The sequence below is a fragment of the Seriola aureovittata genome, chromosome 23 (assembly GCF_021018895.1).
Source record: "Seriola aureovittata isolate HTS-2021-v1 ecotype China chromosome 23, ASM2101889v1, whole genome shotgun sequence".
In the NCBI taxonomy this organism is placed as follows: domain Eukaryota; kingdom Metazoa; phylum Chordata; class Actinopteri; order Carangiformes; family Carangidae; genus Seriola; species Seriola aureovittata.
Genome location: NC_079386.1, coordinates 6,041,461 through 6,056,619, shown reverse-complemented (window position 1 = coordinate 6,056,619; position 15,159 = coordinate 6,041,461). Strand labels below are relative to the sequence as shown.

The window sequence follows — 15,159 nt, the reverse complement described above, 5'->3', positions numbered from 1 at the left end:
TGGCTGCAGAACTTTCTTACATTAATATACCAAGCTCTGGTTCCTGATGTTGGAATGAATACATTTCTACTTAATAAACTGGGGTCAGTAGCAGTCTAATGATAACTTGGGCATTATGAGACAGAGCTAGCATGTAATTGTGTAATGCAGCTTTTTTAGTATTATGCCGCTTTTTCATTTTGTCTTGATGCCTTTTGTTTTATATAAAACACCTGGTTACACTTGCCTAATGTTTATATGCAGATTTCTCAATTATTGGAGCCTGTCACTATAAGGCAGTAGGCAGTCTTATCTACATCAAACAAACTAAAGTTAATGATATTAGAATTTAAAGACACTGACGACCCTAAACTGTAGGCTACATGGTTCACCTTCATCTGCCCTTCTCCACAACCTAAACTGGCCATGGCTCTTCATCTTAGACTGTAAACCTTTTGAGCAGCTAATTTCTGTCAACATACAGTATTACAGATATTAAACGGGCATTACATCTCATGATTAAAAATTGATAGACACATTCACAATTTTTTGTTGCTCAGAAGTGAATTGCTTGCCTTTTATTGTCTGAATTACTACAAATACAAAAGATACAAAGAGAAAAAACTAAAGAGGTGCAAGTACAGTAAAAATGACTTGTTGCTAGTTAGTTTCCCCATTTCCACAAAGAGTTGGCAAAATTGAAGCATACAAACTGAGTGATGAAAACATGACTCCCTCATAATGTGACATTCAGGAGTCAAATCCATTAGGACTTCATTCAAAGTAATCAAACGCTAATCAGTTTTACGTCAATATAAAGAGACAGCTGTGCCTCAGTTTTATTAGTGCTATAGTCTTAACTTCGCAAATATTGGATACAGTTTCCTGAGAATAGTGAAAAGCAAAGGGGATAAATAGGAGAATGTTGAAGTGAAGTGGAAAGTGGAATGAGAAAAAAAGAACAAAAGCTTTTCTTGATGTGCCCTCAATCTTGGCTGTGAGTCAACGGCATGTCATCTTATGCCATGAGGAGGCAGTGGACTCGCTGCAGCTGCTGCTGTGATAGGACGAGGCGGTGGACTTGTTCCTGTCCACGGTTGCATGGAATGGAAACACGACCTACCAACACTGTTCCTCCCTTCTTCTCTTCTTTGGCCTAAAAAACAAGTTGGGTATGTACACATGATATAAGAAATGTCATTTCTTTCACAAGTACTGAAATCTGAATGGAAAACATATAACTTTGTTATGTCTTGGAAGTGATGGGGTGTGTAAGCACCGTATGCTTTTACCTTAACAAAGGAGGAGACTGGGAAGGTGGCGAAGTCAGAGGAAGCCTTTGCTCCAGGCTGATAGGAGACTACATGTTCAGCTACTTCTCCCTGAAACAGATGTTCACAAATGTTTGGTTTTTGTGTCGCTGTCAGCTTGTTGACATGGTAAAGACAAGATATTCAATTCTGAAGTTGTCACCTTGAGTTTGTCCAGAGCATCACTGAGGTTCTGCAGTCGAGCCGTCTGCTCCAGCAGCTGGGCACTGGCACTAACTGGAAGAAACACACAAGAGGAAAGAGAAAATGAAGCCAAACACTCAGGAGAAATCAGTTTTTGCAAAAAGAAATTATTTTAAAAGGTTTAATAAGTGTGCACACACAAACACACCTGCTGTCTTCCCGGTGATGTCCACAACTTTAAACTCTGCACTCAGCTTGAGCAGCGTTGCCAACAGTTGGTCAGTCCTGCGATAGATGCCAGTGTTGAGTCCCTCTGGAGGCATGGAGCTTTCCTTAGACACCTGTGGTAGTTTTGGAGGGCAGAGTGGAGGCAGGGAGGCCAGCTGGGCTCTCATCTTCTCTGCCTGTAAGTACATGTACTCCAGGTCAATATTACCATGGTTTACACAGCCAGCAAAATACAACAATATAATACCAACTCAAAACCAGTGTACCTTGAGTCTGTTATTTTCATTCTTGAGGTGCTTAATGCCCAGTCTCTGAGCCTCAACCTGCTGCCTAAGGAGAGGGGAGTCCACCACCTGCACCGACCCTGCCATGGATGCAGGCAGACCTGCTGGAAGGAGGAAGGGAGAATGGTGAGAGATATTAAATCACTATGACACAACTGTGCTTCTCCTCTTTCGGTTGTGTGTGTTTTTTTTCCCCCCAGAATTGGGAGACTATTTTTGTGATTCAAAATCCGATTGGTGTAGGAATAACGCATTTACCATAATTGCAGTAGAAAAGTTACACCAGCTACAGGCAAAACATTACCTCATCATCAGCTGGTTGTTGCTTTTCAAGAGGTAGAATTAGAGACCATCACATCTTTTATCAAACATCATATGACAACATTTCGATCTGCTTACAAAAAGTGGCCATTATCTCACAGTAATTTACCTCCAGATCCCTGAACAATGGAGGCAATTCCAGAGGCAGGTGGGCCTCTCAGGCCCTCGATAGTCATCTTTGATTGGTTATTGATGCGTTGTTTCAGCTCTGCCTTCTCTGCCTCCAGCTGGTCGATATCAGCCTGCAGAGCATCCATCGTCTCCTCAAACTCCCTGAAGACAAAGAGAAAAGAGGGTGAGTGAGGAGGAAAATAAGAAGCATGAGAGAGAAAAAGGGCAAGTGTGAGTAAGATGAAAAACTGGAATCTGCCTCCAGTGTTGAAATCTGTTAATTACTTCTGTTTGCTTCTTATGGTTCTTACTTTTCTTTCTTCTTCAGCAGATTGAGGTTCTCGTCCAGTTTGGTCTGAATCTTCTCCACCCGTTCATCTGCGTCTTTGGTGGAGGTGTCCAGCTTCTTCTCCAGCAGGCTCAGACGGACGTTGGCCTCACTCAGCTCCTCACCCTGGGGGAGAGAGGTACAGCCACATCAGTTATACCTGCTCTGTTACAGATTCTTTCATTTCAAACTGGCAGGCTTATTTAAAAAACTCGATTTCTCAGTCATTTTTTTCCATGTGTTTTCTTCACCATGTTACCTTGATCTTGAGAGACTTCTTGAGCTCTTTAATGACCGTCTCTCTGTCCTCTAGTTTAACTCCTAGACCCTCAGCGTCAGTCATCTCGGCCCTGACGGTGGCTGCTCTCATCTCAACAGGAGGACTCTGAGGGCGCAGGAGGAATATGATAACAAGGTGAGAATTTGAATGCGGAAGAAGTGACAAACAGCAGAAATATGCTTGGACTTCAGTGTCTGACTTATGTGATACAGCAAAGGCATACAAATACCTTGCCCTGAGGTTTGTCAGCATCATACTCTCCCTCCTGCATGGCCGTAGCCATCTTGTTCATGGTGGCAATGACGGAGCTGCAGGACTGACGCAGACACTCCGGGCCACTCACGCCATGGGAGCCATATACCTTGGTGGAAAAAAGAGTTTAGCCACAGATAAAAAGAACAGGAGATAATCCAAAAACCCAGCGGCAACGTAAAACTAACTGTCCACATCCACTTGACCCAAAACTAACATTTTTTATCTTTATATTCCTAAGGCAAAATTTAGTGTTGTAAATGCTAGTTGCTGAGTGTTGCAGGGCATCATTCATTAGCTCGTATCTGAGTGACAGTCAAATTATTATTCACAGTACCTGCTCCACAGCCTTGAAGGCGATGTCCTCCAGTTTGAGAGCATTGAGACCCTCCTGTTCTGCCAGAGAAGCAACCATCTGAGCTCCAGCTGCAGCCACCTCCTGCAGCACGGCCACCACACGGGTCAGCTGACGCCTGCACTCTGTCAGCGTCTCTGATATCTGCCAGATGAGACAAGACATGTCAGTCAAATATATACTGTAGATCAGTAATGTTTGTGTGTGTTAGAAGGTCAATAATCATTGGGCAGTGTCTCATTCATACAAGGGATAAAAGAAACCTTCTTAAGCATCATACAGCCATTAACTATGCATATGTATGTTACTGAGCATATATGCATGTGTTTTTTTTATACCGGTGATCCAAAATTGAGAGCAGCGGGTACTCCAACCACATCTGTTCCAGGCATACGACGGCGGATCTTCTTACAGAACTGTCTGATATCAGAGCAGGAAGTGTCCAGGTCCTTCAGAAGCACAGTGAGACCAGAACTCTCCTGACCTGCTGCCAGGAACGCCCGCAGGCGAGCCACCTCCACTCCCATACAGTCCAGGGCACTCTGGGTAAACTAGAGGTAAGAGGGTGGCATGGATGAAGTTAGTAAACCCTACTGCGATGCTTGACTTTGCTGAACAGAAATATTCCACCACTGGAGAAACTGAAGTACCTTGATGTGGTCAGCCAGCTGCACAGTGCAGTCCTCAGTGTGATCTGCCAGGTGGACGCTGTACAGTTGCTGGAAAACAAAACAACAGTTCTTCTATAACAAACTATCTGATTAAGTTTACATGAATTTGTGTATAAATGCTATTTAGTAATTACACTGATGATTTGAACTTAAATATTTAAGGGAATATCCTTAATTTTAATTTCAAGATATAATATCTCAATTCTCTAGTATCTTAGTATTTGTGCATGTTTGTTAAGAGGCTCTTTAATGTAAAACCACAAGTTTTTCTTACCTGATAGTACTTGATGGCCTTAGTCAGGGGCTCCACCTGAACAGTCTCGTCTAGCTGGTCTTTATGCAGCAAGTCGATGAAATAATCCAGGGAGCGCTCATGGAAGTTCATTTCAGAGTAAAGTGTCCCCATGCGCTTAAAAACCTCCACGCTGCAGCTGCTCAGAGCCCTAGAACCAGAGCAAGGAAGAGGGAAAAAAAGAACAGAAAGACCAATTCTGTTAATGAATAAGGTTTACTTTATCACAGCAACAGATTCTAATTATTCTAGACGGATCCAATATTTTTAATTTGTGAAAAACTATAATAAATTGCTTCTATTTCCAACATCCTCGACACAATTCTTCTTTTATTCCTGGCACATTAGTGATGAAGCTGCAGTGCGTACTGTTCATATTTGTGTAGTGTGGCCTGCAGCAGGTTGAGGGAGTACACCAGTCCTGAGGCAAAACTGCGCTGTTCTCCTGGAGGCCCTCTGAGCCCCGTCCCCTGTTCCAGGTTCCCGTTCAAGTCAAACTTCTCCTGGGCCTGTTTACTGATCAGCTCTGCCTACAAGGTATGAGGATACAAACATCTACAGTGTTAGTTACAGAAACAGGCAGAGCACAACAACAGGAATTCAAAGAAAGCCTCACACAGCTTCATACCTTGCAGATGAGCCTGGGGATGAGCAGAAGGACCAGTATGCAGTCATGATCTCCGCCATGACGAAGGAAGGAGTCTGGCATGAAGGAGGTGAGAAGGGACACCTGTCTGTTAGACTGAGCCACTTCCATTTTCCTCAGCTCCATCTCAATAGCCTGGAGACAAATGAGTAGTTTTTGAGTAAGAGAAAGAAGAACAATGAGCACACTGGTCTCAAAGGTGTAAAACCTGTGAAACTCCTATCTCTCTAAGCAGGCCTCCTACCTTGGCATAGGCCTTAGTCTCTGCAAATTTGATCTTGAAGTCAAATAGTTCTGCAGGCGGTTGCTGAACTTCAGCATTGGCATTCTGTTGGCTGATCAGCTCCCTATTGGCGTCCTAATGTATAGGAAAAAAAGCACATATGGCATCAAGGCATCCACTTGCACAAAATGTAGTGTCCACGTCAAGCTCACTTCCTAGAGCATTAGTGTTTGACCTTCTTTCCACCCACCTGTAGCCTGGTGGTGAGGTCTCTGTATTTGGTGATAGTGTGCTGGTAATCAGCCAGAGTCTCCTGCGCAGCCTCCACTCTTTTATCAGCCTCTCTGACCTTCGCACCACTCAGGTCCAGCTGCTCTCTCAGCTCCATTTCTGTCTCCCTGGAGTTTTCCTGGAGCTCATCATTCATCTCGTTGATCGCTTCCTATTGGTGCAGGAAAAAACCACAGGAATTTTGTAAAAGATCTAAAGTTGTGACCATACACTCACTTACACCATAATGTTTGGGATAAAGTAAATGACTGTAAATAAGAAGGTAAATTAGATTTTATCCAGGATTTCTTCTTAAAATGGGGATCAAACTGTGCACATTATGAAAACAATGTAATGGATGGATATTAGAAACTTCACTCTTGTTAATACTGACGATGAATCGTAAATGCAGCTGCACTCACCAAATCAGTGACAGTTTCTCTCAGCTCTCTGACTTTCTCCTCCAGGTCGAGGTTCCTCTCTGTCAGGGTCTCAACCATCTCCTCTGACCCCAGAGCAGCATCCACCTAGTGCAAGTGCAAACACGCACGCACGCACGCACGCACGCACGCACGCACGCACGCACGCACGCACGCACGCACGCACGCACACACACACACACACACACACACACACACACACACACACACACACACACACACACACACACACACACACACACACACACACACACACACACAGCAATGCTTCTTTTAAATGCCTATACTTAGATGGAGGGAAAAGTTTTTTTGTCAACAATTACATTTAAATTTCTTTCTTGTTTTATCAACATAGTGAAATCTAATGAAAGCAGCACCAGCGGCTCATTAAGAGAAGTCCTCCATGGCTTTACCTGCTCTTTCAGCTCATCGATAGTGGCCTCTGCCTGCTTGACTTCTTCCTGCAGTTTTTCCTTCTGAGTCCTCAGAGTCTCCAGCTCAGTGTTCTTCTTCTCCATCTGCTTCTGCAGCTTCACATGCTCCTGTTTCTCTGAAGCAGACAGGTCACGCATCCTGAGGAGGAACAGGAAAATCAAAACAAGATATTTTTTATTGGGTGCAGACCAAACTGCTGTCAGGATGTTCAAGTTACCTGTGAACTGCCATGATTTCTATACAGTTCATTCACAACTAAAGTAAATGTAAGTTTTTCTGGGGACGATGAAAACTTAACAGCTGTGGAGAGGTTACATTATCCATCCTCACATTCTATTAAAAGATATACAGTTCCTACATTTTCACATAAACATAACGTGGTATTAATATCGGTGTAACCACAGTTAACATGTTAACAAGTAATTTTCTACTTTACTTTTTATACTTTAGTCAAAAGGAGCTTTTTAGAAACATTTGACCAACCTGACCAGTGCCTCCTTCAGTCTGCCGTTCTGCTCCTCCAGCTGTTTGACATGGTAACTTGAGGCAGCTCCATCTGAGCCTGCAGGAGAAAACAATAAGTTAACACACTGAGGAAATTCAAGACAGGAAGACAGAAAGAGTGTCAGACACAGATGTAAGAGACTAAGAGGCCTTTTTGACTAAGTGAGTAGAGTATAAACCTTTCTCGGAAATTTCATGTCTAAGGATCTCCAGGTCCATGGAAAGCTCCTCCACTCTCTCTTTCAGTGTGTCCACTTCCACTTGCAATGACTCTGCCCGCTCCTCAGCCATCTCTTTGTCCAGTGTTGCCATCTCAATGGCGTCCGCCGTGTCTGACATCTCTTCCATGTAGCGGTCCTTGGCCTCCTGTGCCTCACGGGCTTCCTTGAATTTGGAGGTAGAAAATAAAGCTTTAGAAAGACATGCAAGATGACAGTGATGACATTTTTCATATTCTACAAATTTTCTAATAATTTCATCTTTGTTACAATATATTGTAAACCTTGATAATGCTGTAGTTGTCTTTCAACAGATTCATTATTAGTACTTAATTTTTCTTTGTACCTTCTTGGCCTCTTTAAGTTGTTTCTGCAGGTCGGTCTGCTGCTCCTGCATTTTGGTCTTCCATTCCTGAAGCTGCTCCAGCTGGATCTTGTGTTTTTCAAGCTCCTTCAGCTTGGCCTTGTCCTCTGTCCGCTTCATCTTCAGCGTCTCCAGCTTCTCCTCCAGGTCCTTGACCTGAGCTCGCAGTGATTCCTCCTCCTGAGAAGGGAGAGCAGGAGGGCACAAAAAGGTCAGTAAGATAAAAGATCCTTCAGTTTAAATGTTCTGCCTTTAGCAAATTTAAAGGACTTCGTTTATTTTGATTAAGGCAGTTAGGAAACATAACAAAAAACTGATCATGTTCCACTACCAAAAACACAGAGCAAGATCATAAATGCAAATTTATAGTTATTTTTTGGGGGTATTTTTTGCCTTTAATCTGATAGTTGCAGTGGAGAGAGAGACCGGAAAGTCAAGGAGAGAGAGAAGGGTCGACATGCAGCAAAGGGTCGTAGGTCGGACCCGGGCTGCCGTGGTCAGGACCAAGCCCCCATGACACACTCTCCACCAGGTGAGCCACTGGGGTGCCCCTCATAAATGCAAACTTTACTGCCCCAAATTAATTTGCGGATAATTTCCTCAAGTAAGTGACTTCAACCCCTGAATTCACACAATGAAGAACGATTTATCTGACAGTATTTCATCAGTGTCTTAGAAAGTTAAACCATGCATCATCACCATAAAATTCCCTGTGAGATTAAAAAACCATAATGAAGTATTTAGAAGGTGTGCTGAGTGTCATTTAGCCCAGTGATGTTATGAGTTGGTTAGTAAACTCATGCCAGGTATCACCAGCATGCATGTACCCATTAGAAAACTCTACCTGTTTGGAAATGGCAGGTTCCACCTGGTCAAACAATGACAACACGGATGAAATGGGACAAGCTCATTAAAAAGAGGAATATGATAGAAAATAGAAACAAAATGATGGAGATGTAACATCCTGACGAAGCTGGAGCTGCTGAAAATGATCCATATTATTTAAAAGAGCATGTTAATCTTTTTTCATATGAAAATATGAATTGTGTGATTAAATATTCTTATTGAAAAGAGCCGTATGGGCAGATTTTTCCAGTTCCGCCGACACTAAAATTGGCTCTTTCAATCTTCAGTGACCCACCTTGCTCGGGGTAGCTGGAACTGCGGCTGCCGCAGGTGACCCGCTGGGCTGAGGCACGACAGGAGCTCCCAGTGCTCCCTGGTGGGAGGACAGGCCCGCTTCACTGACATCACCAGACAGAGAAGACGACAGGCTCTCACGAGATGCCTGTTGGCAAAGGACGGTAATTTTCAGATTGTGGCGAAAGGAAGAAGATGAGAGATAAAAGACAGGAGGAGTGAGTTAACCATTGCAATCTTACACATTATATGATAATTTATGTGTCTGTCAATACACAATCCAGTTGACTAAACAAGTGCTTCTCCCCCAGTGACCACAAAACTTTAATGAACCCAGCATAAAAGTGAATATCCTGAGATGTGCTGCTGTACATCGTTTATATGATAAAATATAGTAGGATATAGACACTAGTAAGAGTTTGTTTAAGTGGTAGAGCCGTGTACCTGTGCCATTAAGGACAACAAATTCACCCAGTTTCAGTGACCAAACATTTCACCACTCCCTGTGAGGAGACAGGTGAGGTACTCAGATATGACAGCGCGTACCACGAGCGACAGGCTGGGGCGGCCGGAGGAACGTACCACCAACAGGGAAGGGAGGGAGGTGGCAGGCGTGAGACGTGGCGTGCTCCACTGCCACAGCGTGATCATAGAGACTGTGTTAAGACTCTCAACAGTTATTTGTAAAACTCAGCTGCAAAGTGAACCTGCTCTTTCAAAATGGAACCATGTGGATCTGTTTGCCCATTTATAACACGTCAATTATAAAGTCAGTGTTTTAGTTATTTTCATATTACACATGTAATGAGTAGAAATGCAACACAACCACCAGGTTTTTAAAAGAACTTTGAAAGTTTAAAAAAATGTTACTTCCAAACATTTTGCCCTGTGTCATTGATCATAACCCTTATCTGTGAAACAGTGAGAACGTTTCAATCTAATTCAAAGGGTAATGGAAAACACTTCAGTCTTTTTCTCCCAAATAAGAATAAATAGTATCATGTACCTTCAATGCAAATTACAACATACTAACACCTCAACCAACTACTGCCTATTACATTAGCCAATTACAAAAGCTGTTTATGGTAACTATTTCTTCAGGTGGCAATCAGCTGAGAAAGGCCCACCTGCAGCCTACGCTTTCCAACAGTCCAACTGTGCAGCCGAGATGAGTCTACCACTGATAGTGAAAGCTTTCAAACGTAATCATTCAGAGGCAAACATGCTGAAAAATACTTAGTGAGGGGTCTATATATACAACACAATTGTAACCTTAATATTACATATTACACTTGTCAAACTGATATCACTGACTACTCTAAAGTATGTACTTCTTATCATACTAGACAAAAATGCATGGCTTTTTGGAGAATTCAAGACATCTGAAGCTGTGTCCTTGACTCAACTTGCCTACCATCTCAGAAGGCTGAAACATTAAAATAACAAAGCTTTTCAGAATTAAGTTTTAAATCATTGTGTTTTGATGCCATTTGACCTCCCCAGTCTGCTGTAGACAAGCTCACCTTGGCAGAGCGGCGGGTAGAAGACTGGAGGAGAGGGATGGACATACAAGCACACGCGCACACACACACGGATATGCACACACACGCGTCCAGTGGTAAAGCAAGGTAAGAGAAGGGTAGTACATCAGAAGCACATCCACTGTTAGTTTATATCCACTGATCATAGCTTTGAGGGCAGCATGCACCATTTCACACAATCTTAAAGAATTGTTATTCTTGATGACTCAAGGCACAAGAGCAGAATAAAATGTGAATTCATGCAACAAAGCTAAAACAGTGGCAAAACGTCACTGAATTGTGAGGCCAAGAGGGATGACAAAGACACCATCATGATGACCTTAAACAATTTTGGTCTCTTAATGTTTATGCTGGATGCCTTCACCGGAATAAAAAAGGTAAATAAAATAAAGTGAAAAAGCAAACAACAACAACGTCTGGTGCACAAAACGAAAAAGGGATACGTAATACAAATACAGTGGAAATGACATCTATCAATGACAAGTGATGTCTTTATGTCCCGTGCAACATGTGAAAGGATAACATTAATGCAAAAGATGCGTTGCCATATTAGTGTGATCAGCAACATCCAAGGCAAAGCAAATGTATTTAATTTAAACAGGTCTACCTTCTTAACATTCACTGGTGTCTGCAAAAGGTATTCAGAAAAACACAAATGAGATATCAAAAACTCAGAAATTCATTCTCATTGTAAAAGGAAAAGAGAAAAATTGGGGATAATTTTGACACAAATCAGCTCTGGTCAGGAACAGACTGCAAAATGTCAGAGAGAGGGTTGATAGTCATACCACCACTATGGGAAAGGATTTAGTTGCTTTAAAAGGTTTGATTATTTTGTTCAACACATTTAAACCGCCACAGCTGCTCTGGAAAGAGCAGGTATTAACTTCCAAGTGTTCCACAGGGATCCGACCTTCATCAAAGCAGAGTCATGGAAACACCACAGGATTATTACATTGACAAATGAAACAAATGCATTGGGGTGTAGGTGATGGTTGTGACGGTTGCCTACCTGTTTGGATGTTTTTGGAGTCTCTGGAATGTCTGGAGGTAACAAATGAAGAATTTGTGTTATTATTTACTGCTATTATTATTTACTTTGAGGTACTACTTTCTAAAGTATGAATTTTAGATGCAACTGTGGTCCAGGCTCACCTTTATGTCTGGGTATCTTGGCAGTGCCAGACTCAGGAGTATCTGGTGAGGTGGCACTGGAGCCCTCCTCCACCACCTGGATCTGTACACACAGACACATAGTTGTGATCAGAACAACATCATCCTACAAAACTACTGACACTTTTCATTCATAATATACAGTATGTGTATATCTTATTAGAAATATTCTACATGACCTAATAATCTGTTTCTTTCCATGCATACTAGGTTTGTGCAACTGGACAAATCCTTAGACATTTGAAAAAGGTAAGTCTCTGTTGAAACCATGATAACCACACCCGTCAACCCACTCTCTCCCAGGCATATCAAGCAATCCCTGTGATTAAATGAGTGATAGGAGGCTGTAGTGCACATGATCACTACCCTCATGTACACAACATGATCCCTGCTCAAAGCACATTTATGTGACTAACCTGCGACTGTCTGACAAATATCCCATGGTTTTCTTCACAGGTGAAGTAGCGTTTCCCTTGCACGGTGCCATCATTCTTGCCTTTAGCTTCATCCAGAATGACACCCACCCATTTCCCGGAGGCAAAGAGGGTGGCGCCAATGTAGGCGACAGTGCCACGCTGACCCTTCCCTGTCACCTCTACTACAGAGCCAATCTAGGAGAAGAAAGGTGGAGACGAGGAAAAGAGCATGTGAGTCATTATACACTAGTTGTTGATAATTCATTTCTTTATTCCTTTTTCTTTCTCTCTTGTGTCTGTGTTGAAAAGTCACCTACCTTTGGAGGTTTACTACTCTCCACAGTTCCTGAGCTGCTCATTTTGCTGATCAGTGGGCTGGTCAGCTGAAGGATTTGGGAGAATACAGATGGGGAGAAGTAGGTAGAAAGATGAGGAAATGTGGGGAACAGAAAGCAGAGGAAGTTTAGTTACCAGTAAGAACAAGGAGGAAGGTGAGAGACAATGAAGATGAAATGTCAGTTCATTAAATACCAGAGAATTTCTTGTTTAAATTTCAGAATTCCTCAGGCATGGTATGTTTTTATATCTTATTTAATCTTGGTTAAATCGACTTAACTAAGTAGGAGTATGTATGAGAAAGAATGTTTTAATATTGTCAGCAGACCTGCAAAAATCCCAAACAAACAGCATTGTTTTTTGTGTAACAATAATGCCCCGTAATTCTCCCTGCTCCAGCTATTAAGAACACTTTTAGGATTGAAAAATATTCAGTGAGTCCTAAGGCCACAAAGCACAGAAACACACTCATGCACCCAGTCATATGTTCTGGACCACAATAGACTTCTTAATAAACAAGCCATATCTCTGCCTTGCTCACACAAAGATGCTCTTGTAGGAGAAACTAGGACTGCGGTAGAGTCTAATCCTTTAATGGAGCCGTCGGAACATGTGAATTCATGCTGCCTAACAGTTTTAAACCACAGGGCAGAAAACTGGATAGAAAGGTTTATCACAGTGCTATGATAGAAGCTGTAACATAGGATTTGTTTCAGGGAAGCAGAGAGAGTTTTGAAGAATCCTCTAGATTACTACTTAAGATTAATAGGAAGAAAAGCTTGTCTATCGGTTAAACATAAGGAAAGTAATATCATCTACTCTACAGGATAACCTTGGTTTACCCAAATTATATTATTACACATTTTATCTGATGAAGACACAATGCATCGAGGTGAATCCTACATCCCCTTTATGGTGAGTCTAACAAACCCTTACGTTTTACAGATTTAGCCAATGTAATGTAATAACTTCAACTGATCAGATGCGTGATCAAAATTAGCATTGATATACTAAATAAGACATTATTTAATGTTTACTTTCCATGTAACTCACCCTCGGGGTATACGAATGTCGCCTGTTCATCGCCATAATTAAAAGTTAATATGGTTTCACCTCCGGTACAATGATACGATACGTGCTATTTTTCATCTACTTTCACATCCCTTCCTCTTTTCCATGAGGGGAGAGGAAAATACGTGAGTGTGATTTCAGGGAGGGATCCTAGTGGTCCAGCACAAAACGTCAGAGCTGATTTGAATTCAGAAAAGGAGGGTAAAATCTAGCTGTTGTGTCTCCCATAAGAACTACACATGGGCGTTAGCTTTATAATTTACATGAAGCCACTTCAATATGGTGATGAGATAATCAATTTACTGTCCTACGTTTATATGGATAACCATATATAACTCAATGGAGACGTAGTAACGTGTAAAGTAACTGCTGTGCTTTCTCTGTCTTTGATACATTATACCCTTTTATTTTTTTGTAAGTTATGTATTGTCATCTTTAACATACTAACATATGTCAACAATGAGCTCGTTTATTCATTCAACACCAGCTGACAAACAGTTGCTAATGTTGGCTAATATTTCTTCGCTTTGTGCTGTTATTTTGTAGGACAGAAGCTAAATTTATCAAATGATTTGTTTTTATTCTGTCATAAAACATTGTATAAGTTAAGAATACCGCCACAGGATCTAACAAAAAAGGTGGAAGTGAAAAAGGGAGTAACATCATGAAGCACAAAAAAGCTACTTCTGCTTCAACGTTACTGCATTGTTAGCTTGGGCTACGTTCAAAATAACACTGACAGCCAAACACAAAATGATTTTAAAGCAACTCAATTTACGCTCTACTTTTCCATGTAGGTTTAATTAGATATCAGAATTGAGTTAACAGCTAGATTAATTTTATAGCTAATGTTAACGTTAAAAATTGGCCAACTGGGCTTACAACGTTAGCAAGCAAGCTAAAGTCAGAAAGAGACGTACTGTTAGGAAGCCAACACAGAATAGCTGCATATTTTAATTTATCTTACCTGGCATACACAGATATTCCTGTCTTTAAATGAAGCACTTCAGGGTATTCATGCAGACAAACAATAATCCTGTGTTGTTATTTTTTGGCTACCTAGTTTGGGAAATCCAATTGTCTGACAGGTCACTTCCGGTGGCCTGACAGACTAAAGATAGGGAAGAAAATGGATATTAGCGCCCCTGGTGGCTGCGCCCACTTTGTAATTAAAAACCTTCAGGATTTACTCCCTGCCCCCATCCGCTAGGGATGGGGTTGCCTTGCTTCCTAAGGTTTTTTCCATTCACTTTACTAGGTCTTCATATTGGATTCATTGTCACTGAAGTTGTGACAACAGCTGTACAATAACTGTACAATAAGAAATAGTCTTGAATTCCTTGAGTTGTCACATTTGGACTGAATTTTTATGCTCAATATTCTATACTAGGGGCGTCGTAATCCACCGGTAAAATAATCGTGATATTTAAAGAATTAAATATTAATATCGTGTTAATTATACACATATGATAATATTGTGAGAGATTTGAATTCAAACATGGATAAGGATAGTTGGGGGAAAGCAGTGCAAGACCGCTGATGAGCGGAAAGGGTCAAAGTAACACTATAATTGCTCAATCAATATTATCTAAGATTTTTTAAACCAGTATTTGTGTTAAAGCTAACTGATTATTAAATGAAAAAAGTAGATTAAATTTACAGAGTGGAATAAGTTAAGGACAGAGCATTAAGCATCTAATGCATATGTAAAATATTATATTATTCGAAATAAATAAACAAATAAATGTAAAAAATAAATGTATAATACATTTAATAAATATTATGCCGAATATAAAGCATTTTACGTTTTTGTTTAGCTTTTTCTAA

General features: G+C 41.3%; 1 protein-coding gene across 6 annotated transcripts; it reads right to left on the bottom strand.

The window, feature by feature from the left end:
• Positions 1–524: 524 nt before the first annotated feature.
• LOC130164619 (dynactin subunit 1-like) lies at positions 525–14,433 on the bottom strand. 6 transcript variants are annotated; one of them, XM_056369471.1, is made up of 33 exons: positions 14,300–14,433; positions 12,243–12,308; positions 11,926–12,120; positions 11,492–11,573; positions 11,349–11,380; positions 10,944–10,964; positions 10,319–10,342; positions 9,503–9,505; positions 9,342–9,428; positions 8,797–8,943; positions 8,500–8,523; positions 7,638–7,835; positions 7,253–7,457; positions 7,053–7,131; positions 6,548–6,707; positions 6,117–6,221; positions 5,675–5,866; positions 5,446–5,559; positions 5,184–5,336; positions 4,925–5,085; positions 4,538–4,706; positions 4,243–4,311; positions 3,931–4,143; positions 3,575–3,736; positions 3,215–3,346; positions 2,965–3,090; positions 2,689–2,831; positions 2,376–2,539; positions 1,928–2,049; positions 1,642–1,837; positions 1,453–1,526; positions 1,272–1,361; positions 525–1,135 (listed from the first exon to the last, which is right to left on the bottom strand). In XM_056369471.1, the coding sequence occupies exons 2-33, from the start codon at positions 12,282–12,284 to the stop codon at positions 998–1,000; spliced, it is 3,822 nt and encodes a 1,273-aa protein (XP_056225446.1). In that variant the 5' UTR covers positions 12,285–12,308; positions 14,300–14,433; the 3' UTR covers positions 525–997. The 6 variants fall into 6 exon arrangements, with proteins under 6 accessions (XP_056225446.1, XP_056225440.1, XP_056225441.1 ...); XM_056369465.1 differs by lacking the exons at positions 9,342–9,428; positions 9,503–9,505; XM_056369466.1 differs by lacking the exons at positions 9,342–9,428; positions 9,503–9,505 and having other exon boundaries at positions 1,928–2,046.
• Positions 14,434–15,159: the final 726 nt, after the last annotated feature.